This window comes from Neovison vison, chromosome 5, assembly GCF_020171115.1.
Source record: "Neovison vison isolate M4711 chromosome 5, ASM_NN_V1, whole genome shotgun sequence".
Classification (NCBI taxonomy): domain Eukaryota; kingdom Metazoa; phylum Chordata; class Mammalia; order Carnivora; family Mustelidae; genus Neogale; species Neogale vison.
In genome coordinates, this window is record NC_058095.1 from 166,352,192 (window position 1) to 166,365,304 (window position 13,113).

At 64.4% G+C, this 13,113-nt stretch overlaps 1 protein-coding gene across 9 annotated transcripts in view; it reads left to right on the forward strand.

The window, feature by feature from the left end:
* MCF2L (MCF.2 cell line derived transforming sequence like) overlaps nucleotides 1-13,113 on the forward strand; it is a 129,263-nt gene that overhangs the window by 79,436 nt on the left and 36,714 nt on the right. For all 9 annotated transcript variants that reach the window (XM_044250142.1, XM_044250144.1, XM_044250147.1 and 6 more), the window contains 2 exons: nucleotides 1,570-1,653; nucleotides 4,287-4,401. In XM_044250142.1, coding sequence (XP_044106077.1) covers nucleotides 1,570-1,653; nucleotides 4,287-4,401 — 199 coding nt within the window. The remainder of the gene's footprint in view (nucleotides 1-1,569; nucleotides 1,654-4,286; nucleotides 4,402-13,113) is intronic.

A 13,113-nucleotide genomic window follows, 5' to 3' on the forward strand; every position in this document is an offset into this window, starting at 1 on the left:
CAGGAGTCGGGGGCACTGGTGGTGGTGAGATCTGGGCCATGGTCGTCACCGACGCTGGGTCCCGGCTGAGGGGCTTACCCACTCAGTATCTGCCGCCTTCCTCCGCCCCTGGCACATCTCCAGACTTCGGAGGCCTGGCTTCCCGGGGTCTGTGCTCCACGACCAGTGTCTCTGGGGTTCTGGAGGCCGAAGTGGTGCACAGGTGCTATTCGCCACATGCTGAGTCCTTCCTGCCGAGACGAGGAACATCTGAATGTCTTCCCTGTCCCCGCCGCGTCCAGGCTCGCTGCAAACGAGTGCATGTGTGCAGGCAGCGCGGGTCACCGGTCTGGAATTTGGGAACACGCGCTGAGCTCCCTCGGAGCAGGTGTCCCCTGCCCTGTTTTCCTCCCGTAAAGGAGAACCGCGGCTGAGCCTCCCCATGGCCCGTGGGCGGTGGCCTCTCTTGGGGAGGCCATGCAGGTCCCAGCGTTCTGAGTGAGATGGGCACAAGCTGCTGTCCCTTCCTGAGCCCGGAGCCGCGGCCACCGCTGCCCATGGGTCCGAGCAGGCTCGGAGCCCTGCGCACCCCCTTAAGCACGGGCAGGGTTGGGGCAAGGCCATCGGGCGCGGGCTGCTCCCCGGGGGGCCTGCCTGTGTGCCCAGAGTGCCAGCGTCCACACAGGCTTGTCTGTAGACCAGAAGAGCCGGCTGCCGGGCTGGTCCGAGCAGGGTGCGTTTTGCCGGCTCTGCGGGGATCTGCAGCGTGGAAGAGCACTCCCTGACCGGGCCCGGGTCGTGACCTGGCATAGCCGGACCTGTGAGTCATCAGCGCGGTCCTGAGTGTCTTTGGAAAAATGGTGTTAACGTCCCAGAATGCGAATTCCGCAATGCTGCAGGGGTCTGGCTCCGGGTCACCTGCTTGCTGGCGAGGCCGGCAGACCCAAGAGCAGGACAGGCGCGTCCACGGTGACACACAGCAGCCCTGCCCCAGGCCCCTGACCCAGGACTGGCAGCGCGTAGGCCGAGCCCACTTTCCCACCAGCATCCTGCTCAGCGACCCGGCTGGGCTCCCCGCCCTCTGTGTCTGCGTCAGGCAGGCAGGGGGCGCGGTGCACAGGACAGAGCCCTGCACGTTCTCTCGTGTGTGCGAAGGTGTGGACCCGCGGCGGTGGCCAGGTCTCCTCGCTGACCTACAGGGGTCTGCTTGGGCTGTACCGGCCCCGGGGGCACCCAGACCCCTTCCAGGGCAGGGGGCAAAGGCTGTGGGCTCCTGGGCGCCGCTCACACCCAGGAGCTCTCCTGGTCCTTGCTCCCAGCCCTGCGCTCCTCTGCCGGCACCTCCGTCTGTCCGTCCCTCCTCCTGCCCGCCTCCCCTCGGTACCTCTGACGCTCCCCACATCTCAAATATTGATGAGCCTCCCGGCACACAGCGTTCTGCGTGCTGAGAAACAAAGGCTTCTGTGCACTGGAAACCGAAATCCTTTTTCCGAGCACGTGACCGCCGGCCCCTTCGGAGTTCGCGGACATGCGTGGCTGTGTGAGGCGGTTTCCTCGGAGTGACGGGGCGTCTGTCTGCTCTCCCTGCAGATGAAATCATGCACCGGGACATCAGCCCACTCTGCGCCGCGGACATCCAGGACCAGCTGAAGAAGCGCTTCGCGTATCTGTCTGGTGAGTGCCGGGCGGGCCGGGGGAGGGTCCACGCCCCAGGCTGAGCGCTCCCCGGATCCCTGGGACTCCGCGGGTCCCATCCAAGCGTGGGAACCGGGGACACGGCGTACGACATGGGCTGCTTTGGGTTTCACCGAGGGCCGGGAGATGCTGTGCAGTGCCCCGGGGGAGGGCGGCTGGGGTCCTGAGAGGGATGCGGGCCGAGCACCCTTGCCTGCAGACTCCAGAACATTCCTAAGAATAGGGCACAGCTGACCTCACTCTTGCAGCGTCCAGGGGCTGGGGCCGCCTGGCTGAGCACAACTACCTTCCACGGAGAAGGCCACGGAGAAGGCCACAGAGGGCTGCCGACACGCGTGAGCGGCCGACTGCCCCAGCGGCCTAGCCTAGGGTTCCCGGTACCCCAGACCCAGTGTGCAGCCGCCTCCCCGCAGGCCCAGGTTTTGCCTCCCTCCGTGGGACGGCCTGCTGTCCTGGCCGGCCATGGTGCGCGACCCCAGCCGCTGCACAGTGCTGGCGCATTGCGTAGGCTACGGGTGTGACTGCAGCTGCGCAGCTGCCCTCACGGCTGCGTGGGCCCCGTCTGGACAAGACCACCGGCCACAGTTCCTTGCGCTTCATTCGGGGCCTCCCCTCCTCAGGCACGTGGCCCTATGTGCCGACGGGCCTCTCCCCTCCTGAGTCCCCAGACCATCCCTGCACTCCCGGGGCCGCCCTGGCCCTTCCCCCGCTCACCTGCTGGTCCCCTGGGCTGAGAGCCACTGCCCCGGCCGGGCCCTGACCTGCGGCCCTGACGTGTGGCCCTGACGTGTGGCCCTTACGTGTGGTCCCAGAGCTCAGAGGCCCCGGCGGGTACAGAAGGTTGTCAGCGGGACGGGGTTTCTGGGGGCCTCGTCCGCAGTAAGGTGGTGTGGCCTCTTGTGAAGCCTCCGTCGTGGCGAGGGGCGTTGTCCCGGGCGGGGAGGAGGGGCTGACCCTCAGAGAGGTGAGAGCCTGTAATGGTGCAGCGGTCGTGGTGCCCGTGGCAAGGCCTAGCCGGGAGGCTGTGGGCCCTCTGCCAGCTCCCTCATCTCCCCAACCTGTTTTCGCCCCTTCAGGACCTGAAGGCTCATGGCCCCAGTGTGCCAGTGACCCAGACTCATGACCTTGACCTTCCTCCAGGTCATAATTCCACCACTCTTGGCATTACCCAGGGAGGAGGCAGAGCCCTGGCCCCAAGCCCCTCCAGACAGACGTTTTTCTCGAGTGTTCGAACACCAGCCAGCGGCTTGGGAGGGGACTGGGTGGACGTGACGAAGGCCCCCTCGGTGGCTGTGAGGTCATCCTCCGTGGGCCTGACTGAGCCGGCATCCCGGGGGCTGGGCTCCTCCCGCACGCAGGGGTGTGAGTCTGGGGACTCGGCTGAGGGACACTGTCGGGAGACCGTCCCTGTTTATGCCGCAGCCAGCGCCTCCCACGGTGAATGTCGGCGCTGTGCGCCCGACCCTGCCCCGCCCAGCGCCTGTGCGGTGTGCCCTGCTTCTGTCAGGGCAGGCTTGCCGCCCGACTCCCCCGACCTCCGAGACAGTGAGGTTTCCAGCGTCAGGCCATCAATGCCCGTCACACTTGTTGCCTTTGATGTTGTCGTCACACGCAGGATAGGGCAAGCCATGCCCAAGAAACCCCAGGAGGTGCCAGGGGCCCGAGCTGTGGCAGCAGCTGCCCCGTGCCCTCCAAGCAGATCCAGGGTGTGGGGAGCCCATGCTCGCTGCTCAGGCTGTCCCAAAGCCTGGGGAGCTTGAGAGAACACCTTCTATTGGTTTATCATTAAGTCCCGGGTGGGATTCTGGAAGGGCCGGCCGTGTGGTTCTTGCCCCGTGTGGCGCGGGCCGGCTGGACCGTCCAAGGGCTTCCCTCACACGTGTGGGGCCCCTGCAAGAAGCCGGCGGCTCCTCCCTGGCCGGGCGGCTTCCACATGGTGCCTGGGGCTGCGGCTCCGGCACGGTCAGCGTCCAGGAGGAGCTCCGAGAGGGGAGAGCCGACGCGGCCGTGTCTCGCGGCTCGGCCTGGAGAGGTGCACGGCATCACTCTGGCTGCCTGCAACAGGCCGGGCCAGCGGGCGGGGGACCGTCCCTCCAGGGGACCGTGTCCAGCCGCCCCTCCCTGGGTCGTTGGTGGGACAGTTCAGACCACGGGAGACCCAGACCAAACTCAGCCTCCCTTCGGCCTGTTCCCAGGTCCCAAGACACACACCCGACTCCACCAAAGTCCCTCTGGTGCCCCCGCCTGCCCGCTGCCCTGCCCCCTCACGCTGTCAAAGGACCCGATTATCTGAAGCCTCAGGAGGTCAGCTAGGGTAGGAGACCGGGCATCGTGCGGGGTTTAGAGCAGCTCCCGGCACAGAGAACCGGCACAGAGAGCCGTGCCGTCAGCCGAGCAAGCAGGACAGGAAGCGGCACAACCGGCGGTCTGGGGGCCCCGTGGGGGCGGGGTAGTGGGGGTCCTTGGAATCGCGGCACACTTGTCCGCACCAAGGGCTCCTCGAGACGCGTCGTTCCTGATCAGCAAGAGCAGCCTTGACAGAGCTTGACTCGAAGCGGAGGTTGGAGCTCGGGGAGGCGCCCGCGCTCAGGGCTGCCTTGCTCTCTCCCCAGGTGGGCGCGGGCAGGACGGCAGCCCCGTCATCACCTTCCCGGACTACCCGGCCTTCAGCGACGTCCCCGACAAGGAGTTCCAGAATGTCATGACCTACCTCACCAGCATCCCCAGGTGCGTGTCGCCGAGCCCCGTGGCGGTCAGAGAGGGAGGTGGTGCCCAGGGGGCTCGGGGCCTTGCCCTGCCAGTGGCATCCCAAGATCTCCCCTTGGGAGACGTGGGCTCCAGCCCCAGCCCTGGGATCCCACAGAGCCCAGGGACCCTCCCTCACTCTGTCAGGCTCCAGGGCCACCGTGCGTGGCAGGGGCTTTCCCCGGGAAGGAGGCCACAGCGCACAGTGGCTCTGAGACCCTCTGGGACTTGGCCGGACCCGGGGTCCCACTCGCACCCTCGTGGTGGGGGACTGACCCCAGAAGCGACTTGCCCAGTGGTGGTTCTGCGTCACCTCTTCCAGCAAGGCAGGGAAGCTTTGTCTATGGCCTCCTGGCCACACTGGGCGGAAGCCACACCGCCTGTGGCCAGTCCAGAGACACCCACGGCACCCCGAGAAGCGGTGCAGACGTGGACCTCACACCCTGATGAGTAAACACCGTGGTGCGGTGGTCAGACGTCCTCACGGTGACCTCATTCCTCCGGGGACATCGGGGCGAGGAGGCGGTCAGCTGCAGGGCAGAAGCCCAGCCTCCTGGATCCCCGTGGACACCCCGTGCCCTCATTCCTTCGCGTCCGTAAGGACAAGTTTCTGAAGTCGTGCAATTCAGAGCTCCGTGAATTAGTCTAAGCCAGAAAACAGACCAAAACGGCAAGTTTGATCAGCTCATTCTTGTCGTATGAAAACTGCCAACCAGGGACACCTGTCACCGGTCAGAGCTGGGGGGTCCTAGGTTCTTCTAGCAACCTGGGGGGTGCAGAGCCCTCCTCAGGGCTGTGGGGGCTGAGTAGTCACCTGGCAGGAGACAGGTGGGGTCACGGCCAGGGTCCCTGGGCTCTGCCCTCCTCTCTTTCCGAGCTCTGGGCCGTGGGTGGCGGAGTCGGAGCAGGGACAGCAGACGCCCTGGGAGTCAGCGGCTTTCCTGAGGGTCCCTGGGCTGGCCCTGCGCCCTCGAGGGGCTTCCTGGTCGGGCAGCAATACCTCAGAGCACCTCTTTTCACTGTCCCTGGGCCTCGGGATCAGAGACAGGACTCAGCCCTGCTCTGGCCCCGAGGCCACCCGGCAGGAGTGTAAGCTCACGGCTGGGAGGTGGAGGGCCGATGCGGGCTCCCTGGGGAGAGGCCTGAGGAGGGTCCTTGGGCAAGGGAGGCCAGGACGCCGGGGCTTGACGTGGTAAGGATGGTAACTCTGCCCCCTCCCCCATGGGCGCAGCGGCAGGCACGTGGGACAGGAGGGCGGGACCAGGCAGCCCCTTGCGTGTGAGATGACCGAACTTGCGGTGGTTTTAGGGAAAAACAAGTTCAAGGGGATTTAGAGAGAAAATGGGTGATGGCTGGGGTGGGCGGCTGACCGTGGACGCCAATGCAGTCCCTGGTCTTCTGGGTGGGTGCCGTCCTGAGTCTGGGACATGGTGGCCAGCCCAGGACTCGGTGCCCGGAGCGGGCAGTGGTGGCCTCGCTGCGTAGGTGGCTCGGTGCGGGGCTGGAGGGCACCGGGCACTCTGTTTCTGGTCATTCTTAGAGTTTTAAAAGTCAAAGAACTGTGTTGTATCTGGAGATGTCAATAGCTAGTGATCCAGGTCTGATGTGGCAGTGAGCCCTGTCCCCAGGCCACAGCAAGCACGATGCTGGGAGGGGACAGCTGGCCCAGGGCACACTCTCGGGCCTTCCAGGCTCACATATCTCCTTGCCCAGGGGTCCCCACCTCACCAATCTTGGCAGACCTTCTGGCCTCGGGGCCTTTGCACTTGCTGCCCCTCAGGGGACCACATCAGACGGCTCCTTTTCATGCCTCAGGCCACCTCCTCAGGGAGGCCCTCCATCACACCCACCTAGAGAAAGAAGCAGGCCGTCCACCTCAGGGCCCCTTGCCCACCAGGCTTCCTGGACCTTATCTGAAATGTGGTGACGACAGCGTGGTTTTGGTCCACGCCTGCCCGAGGTCGCAGGTCGGGAACAGCAGGCACCTGGCCGGCGCGTGCGGGACTGAGGAAGTGCATTTGCAGACAAGTGAAGTGGGTCACGGGGCTGCCTGCCGCGGCGTCTCCCCTGCCCTTGCCACTTCCGCTAGGAGAGCAGACCTCCGTCTCTCCCCTTCTACCGCTGCAGAAGGAGCCTCCTGGGAACGCCGCTCTCCGAGAGCATGGGCACGGCCCGTGTGCGGGCAGAGGGAAGCACATGAGGTGGGGCCTCTCGCTCCCCGGGGCTGTCGAGCTGCCGAGGGGCCTGGAGCCCTGGGCTCAGTGCTGTGGGCGTTGGTCAGCGTGTGGTTTTCTCACGCTGCCTCCTCTCTGGAGGTGGTGACGGAAAGTGCAAGTGCCCGAGGGGCGGATCCAGGCCCGCCCGACACCGCGGGCCTGTGATGTGAGAAGACAACGGAGGGCCCCCGAGGGGTCCCGCAGAAGGACAGGAATCGGGTGCTGGGTGGCCATCGAGCATGAGGCGGGCCCCCGCGGCCTCTCCGGGGCTCTCGCCGCTGCCTCGGGAGGGTTGTCAGTCCTGAGCGTGGTGTTGCCGTGGAGGTCGGCTCCCGAAGGGGGCTTGTTTGGGCTAGAGAAGGGGCAGCACCGTCTAACCCCAGAGCGGTTGCGTTCCCCACAGTCCAGCTCACCGGCACGGTGGGGCAGAAACCTCACCCGCAGGGAATGACAGGGCCCCGTGCCCACGTCTGCAGGATGACCGCGGCTCGGGAGGGGGGCCGTGGCTCGGCTCTCCCGGGACGCCCCCACCACCACCCCCGCACAGACCTTTCCTGACCCGCCAGGGTGGGGAGGGGACGGGGCCCCGTCCGGAACACGGGGCGCAGCCCCTCCCCCGGGCTGTGGCTGCAGGGCCCCAGGGCCTCCGGGGGAAGGACAGCATGATGGCCCGGCCTGGGCTTTTCCACGGTGGTGCCCGTCGAACACGCAGAGCTCGCACACAGGCTGCTTCTCTGAGGTGTAAACTCGTGGGTTCGCTCCATCTTTGGAAACACCCTACTATGTGCTGCGCGGGCCGACCTCATCGTGCGCGCAAACGCCCCGGGCTCAGCCACGACGCCGACGGGTAGTTACCGTTGCCGTCCGGCATCACGCCACGGCGGGCCTTGTCCGTGTGCCGCACACACAGTAAATGGGAAGCGTGGTCTTCCGGAAACCTCGGTCAAGGGAGCGTGGAGAGGCGCTGGCACGGTCCGTCAGCCGTCAGCCGGTGTCCAGCCCGTGGGGGCCTCTCTGTGGGCGGCCCTCGGAGCTCTCCCCCCGGAGGAGGCTTATGTCTCGCCATGCTCGTCCCTCCAACGCTGGCCATTCCTCAGGGGCTCACTCAGCACCGTCCGCCGGGCCCTGCCGGGGGGTGGGCAGGGGGAGCTTCTGTGACCTGCACACAGCAGGGACCAAGCCAGAGAGGGGCGCCCCGGGCCGGTCACCCCATCGCCGTCTGCGAGAAATGTCTGGGATCTGGACATACTTGGATCCCACAGTGAACCAAATACCGCCCTGCTACTTCTGTTCTCAGTAAATGAAGTCGTCGGTTGTGCACGGGGGAGGGGTTTGGGAAGAGCAAGAGGAAAGGGAGGTGAGGGGCTGAGGCTCAGGGGGAGTGGCCGGCACCTGAGGCTCTACCCCTGGGCCCCGCCCCCTCCTGCAGATCCGCCCTGGCCCCGCCCCCTCCAAGCTTGCCCCCAGCCCACCTCCTCCTTCCTCTCACTGGCCCTGTGGCAGCACTGGTTTCCAGACTCGGTGTGAGCCCGTCCGTCCCCACAGAGTCGTGCGACACTTCTTCGCACAGGCACGTGCACACATCACACGTGTGCACAGTCACGCGTGCACGGAGTTGCCAACATGAAGAGAGACTCCCAACTTTTCTCTGAAAAAGCGTCTTAGGAGCCCTGCAGGCCCCCAGGCTGGGCCCCAGAGGCTTCATGCACGCTCCCCCGGGTTTGGAGGGTCGCCTTCCTGCACAGTCTCTGCTCAGCAGTTAAACCAGAATTCAGGAGCCTCTAGCGTTAGCTGAAGCTGATAAGGACGTTGACTTTCCTTGGCCGGTTCAATCGCCCAGCTGCCGGGGAGAGAGAGCCTGTCCCCCGCCTGCCCCCACAATGGGCATGTACAGCCTCTCACACGTGTGTGCACACAGACAAACACACAGGTGTACACACACATCATGTGCATGGACTGTGCTGAAGGAGAGAAGCAGGTGCTTTTGGAAGCACCTTACTTCCTGCGGCCGACGGGATTTCTGGCTTTTGCCACGGCGTCCGAATGTAGAGACACAGGTGTGCGCACGTGAGTGTGTACTGAGCCCTCACACTGTGCACGGAGAAGTGGAGGTCCCCACGCACGGCCGGCCTCCTTCCCCACGTGGATGAGCCTGGGTACTGTCGAAACCTTGTTCCATCCAGGGGCACGTGCCTCTCCACGCTGGGAGGCACAGGGGCGCCCGGCACGACCCAGCTCCATCCGGAGTGCGTCACGGGGACCCTTCCCGGCAGCCCCTGGAGCCACGTCAAGCCCTCCCAGCCCAACGCGGCTTCACCTGTGCTCCTGTTTCCCTGTAGATTCCCCTGTAACGAAGAGCCTTGTCCTGCGTGTAGCTGGTTTTGGGGTTCTGAGATGGAACGCCTTGGGGGTGATCTGTGTGTAATGCGTCTCCGACGCCACGGCGGGGAGGTCCTTCCGCCCGCAGCTCTGTGACTAGCAAGTAAAGGGCTTTTGCCGTCCACGACTTTGCTCAGCCGGCCGTCTCTCATGGTCTGAAGCTCTGGAGCTCAGTGACCACCACCCACCATGCAGTCCTCCTCCCTGTGGGCCCCGTCTCTCTGTCTTCCTGGCCGTGCACTCCTGGCAGGGACCAGAAGCTGCCTGTCCCCTGCAGCCCTCTTGCCTGGTTGCAATGACCTTTCTCTGTCACCGCCAACGATGTGGTAGCCAGGTGTGGCCATTTCAACTTAAAAATGAAAACTATCTGAACAGGACAGTTCAGGAGTCGGTCGTGCTCCCCATATTTCTGTTCACATGTGGCCACACTGGGCAGCTCAGATGGAAGCGGGTTCTGTCCGCGATGGGGAGAGCAGGTCACCAGCGGCCACGCCCGGATTTATGAAGAAAAGGGCAAGAGATTAGTACCCTGACTCCCTGCCCAGGAGCAGAGATCACGGCTCTTGCCCTCCTTGGAAATAAGGACCTTCTGCTGTGAGAGGTTCGGGCTGCAGGCTGGGAAGCCTTTCCTTCGCTGCTGTCACCCCACAGCATGTCAGTCCCACGTGGCTGGAGGTGGTACAGGGGACACATGTGCTCTGGCTTCAGCCACGGGTGGAGAGGAGATGCTTGTGGCAGACCCAGGGGGAAGGAGTCAGGTGCGGTCGGGGCTTGCGAGCGTCAGGACAGAAGAGGCGGCAGGTCCTAGAGCACCGCGCTCCAGGCCTGCAGGGTGAGCCTGGGGCAGGTACTGAGATTCCAGAAGGTTCTCTGCATGGGTCTGACTTCCCAGGGTGGTAAAGTTATGACCCTGGGAAGTCGTTCTCTCAATGATTCAAAGAACTGGCGGACCCTATGCGGCCTCCTTTTTAATGTATTTAAGGCATTTGTATGGTTCCTAAGATTTTTTTTTTAATAGTGTTTAAAAAGTGGATGGTAAGATGTTCGTAACAAACGACTTACCATTGTAGCCATCTCTAAGTGCACAGGGCAGTAGGACCAGGTATGTTCCCATTGCTGTGCAACACATCTCCAGAACCTTCTCGTTCTCCAAAGCGATACTATCCCATTCGACACCACAAATCTGACGCTCCAGGAGCCGTGGGAGCGGGATCTGCGGCGCATGTCCTCCTGCATCTGCTGGTCCACAGCTCCGTCTGGGACACGTGCTGGTCCGTGTGTCGGCTGCTGGGGGACCCGATGACTCGGAGCTCGGTGAGGGATCACCCGTGGAAGCAGATGAGACGCCCGGCTTCCTCGCGCACCGTGGAGCCCCTGAGAGCCTGGGCGGCTGAGCTCCGGGCTGTCCGTGCCTGTCCCTGCTCCAGCCCCACGGTCGTGAGTGAAATTCCGGGTACATTCAGGAGGATTTGCCCCAATATCATAGTTTGGATTTTCTGTGTTTGTTTTCGTCGGAAGCAAATATTGATTGATTTGTGGGAAAAGCTGGAACATAGCGTAAGCATGCAGGTTTCAGGCTCTTCAGAGGAATTCCTGTCGGTTGGTTTGTTCCTAATGGGCTAGTCCTCGGGTCGTGGCGGAGCAGTGATGCCACTGTGCCGGCCTGAGCCACCGCAGCCGCGACGAGACCCGTGGGACTCGGAACAGAGGGTTACTGTGGGCGCGAGAGTTTTTAAAAGGAGCTTGGAGGGTTTTTTTTAAACTGTTTCCACTGGATAAAACCCTGACCGGTGTTAGGTAAACACGTCACAGAAACGGTACCGTAACGGGCGGGTTTCAGACTCCTAAGAAGAGAGAAGAAACAGCCCAGGAGTCCCGGATGGAGAGCTCGGGGGATGGTCCACGTTCTCGGTTCAGACCTGGGCCCGTGAGTTCCAAGAACAAAGACGCCCACGACATTTCCTTACAAGAGAAGACAGGCTGCGGACCACGGTCTGACCGTGGGCGAGGGACAGAGGGACAGAGAGGCCTTGCCGCGGTCCCGGGCCCCGGGAGGGGTGGCTCGTGCCTGAGGCCGGGCTCCCGCAGCACCGCCCACCCCCAGACACCGGCCTGCCCCCCAGGGTGACCCGGCCTCAGGGACCCCGGGGCCCTGCCACAGAAGGCCGTGCTGCGCCTGACAGCCGTCCTGCCCCAGGCCGGGGACGGTCTGGGACACGCAACGGCCTGTGACTGCCTCCTGCCAGGGGCCTGCCCACTGCCCCGGCCGTGTCTCCTGCGGTCCCCGTGCCAGCTTGAGCCGGCCTCCTGGGGGCTGCTCGGAGATGCTGTCACCACAGGCCTGATGCTGCTGAGGTGTCCCGGGTACCCGTGGTCCCTTAACGCCCGAGAGGCACCTGTTCACTGTCCTCCAGCCGTAAGGCCTGAGCCCCCGGGCCGAGCAGGAGCTGTGGGGGCTCGGAACCCCGGCCGGCTGCTGTTGCTCCTTAAACCCTTCACCTTCGCTGTCCGCGCAGCCCGACCTCGAGGCTTCCAGGCTCAGCGGAACCTGTACGTGTTCACACTCCAGAAAACATGGATCGCAGACGCGGACTGACTGAGCAGTGTGGGACCCTCGTCCTCCAGGGTCAGGGAGGCGCCTTGGGCTTTCTCTGGTTGGTCCCTGGACACAGGACGAGAGCTGGGAAGTGGCCGTGACGGATCACATCCCAGCCAGCAGGGGCAGGTGGCCCAGGGGCAGGCGGGGGGGGGGGTGTCTGGCCTCCAGGATTGCTGCTGGAGACTGCAGTCACCTTCCCGCAGCGGTGACTTCTTGGCGGCAGCCCGGCGGTCTCGGCTGTGGCCGATGTGGTGGGCTGGTTTTCTGGGCTGGTGGCTGTAGGTCGTGGGTCAGAGCTCTGTTTTGTAGACACGGGTGGTGTCCGTCTGCCTAGTCAGTCTTTGGGAGACAACAGTAACCAAGTTTAACTTCTTTAAAGGGATTTGTAGCCACAATTAAGGAGACAGTTTTGGTGCCGGTGGAAAGAAAGTTGCAAGTTGGCAGGGCTGGGGAAGGGCAGTGAGTGATGGTGAGTGTGGACCTGGCATTGGGATGGGATCGGGGAGCGATCCCTGACGGGCCCCCGCCCGCTGCGCAGGTCAGCGGACCCTCGGGTCCCGGGCACTGGGCGCAGGAGCACAGCCCTCGGTGGGCTGGAGGACCCCACCCTGTGTCTAGCTGTTCATGCCCTGGGCTGACGGCCAGGTTGGGGGCCGGGCACGGCAGGAGATGGGTGGGTCAGTGGGTGAGGCTCTAGAGGACTTCCAGGAGTTTGGGCAGCGAAGGGTCCAAGCAGCCACCACAGACGGTATGTGGCCAAACGCTGTCCCTCGCACACACAAGGACAGAGGTGGCATGGATCATAGGAGTCTTTCTTGGTATTTCCCAGCAGCAATGGAGCCCCAGCAAGGCTCACCTCTGAGCCTGCCCCGAGCTCTGGGGTCTTTGATTGCCAGTTTAAAAGGAAGGTAGAAGGTTAAGCGCAGGGTTTGTCCGTAACCATCCGCTTGATACCGGCGGTTTTCCCGAGGGGCACTTGTCCACCCAGAGAAAGAGGCCGAGGGGACCAAGCCCACTGTCCCTCCACAGCCGCTAACTTCAAATAACCGGGCCAAGCGCCCTCAGGTGATGCTCTGGCCGGTGAGGGCTCTCCCAGCGGGGCCGGGGCTCGGGAAGCAGGTGCGGCCCGTAGCCTCCCGGGATTCCGGGGACGGCTTCAGCTCTGCTCCCTCCAGTGCTTGGAAATCCGGACCGAGCCCGTGGGGAGACAGGGCCCCAGCATTGACGGCTCCGCCATGAAGCAGGACTGTCTTACGACCGGCCCATCACCCCAGCTTTCAGAAGCCTGCCCTGGCCCCTCGGAGAGCTGGCAGGGAGGATTCCCAAACAGCCTATCCCCGGGAGGCAGCTGGGACCCCTGGCCATTCCCAGAGGAGAAAGAGCGTAGGAGGGCCGGCGGCGGCGGCTGGCGGGGGGCGGGCGGGGGCCTGGAACTCACCGTCCCGACCAGCGCAGCCTGTGAAGTGGGCCTGTCCCCCGCGTTCCCGGGGGCGGCCTGGG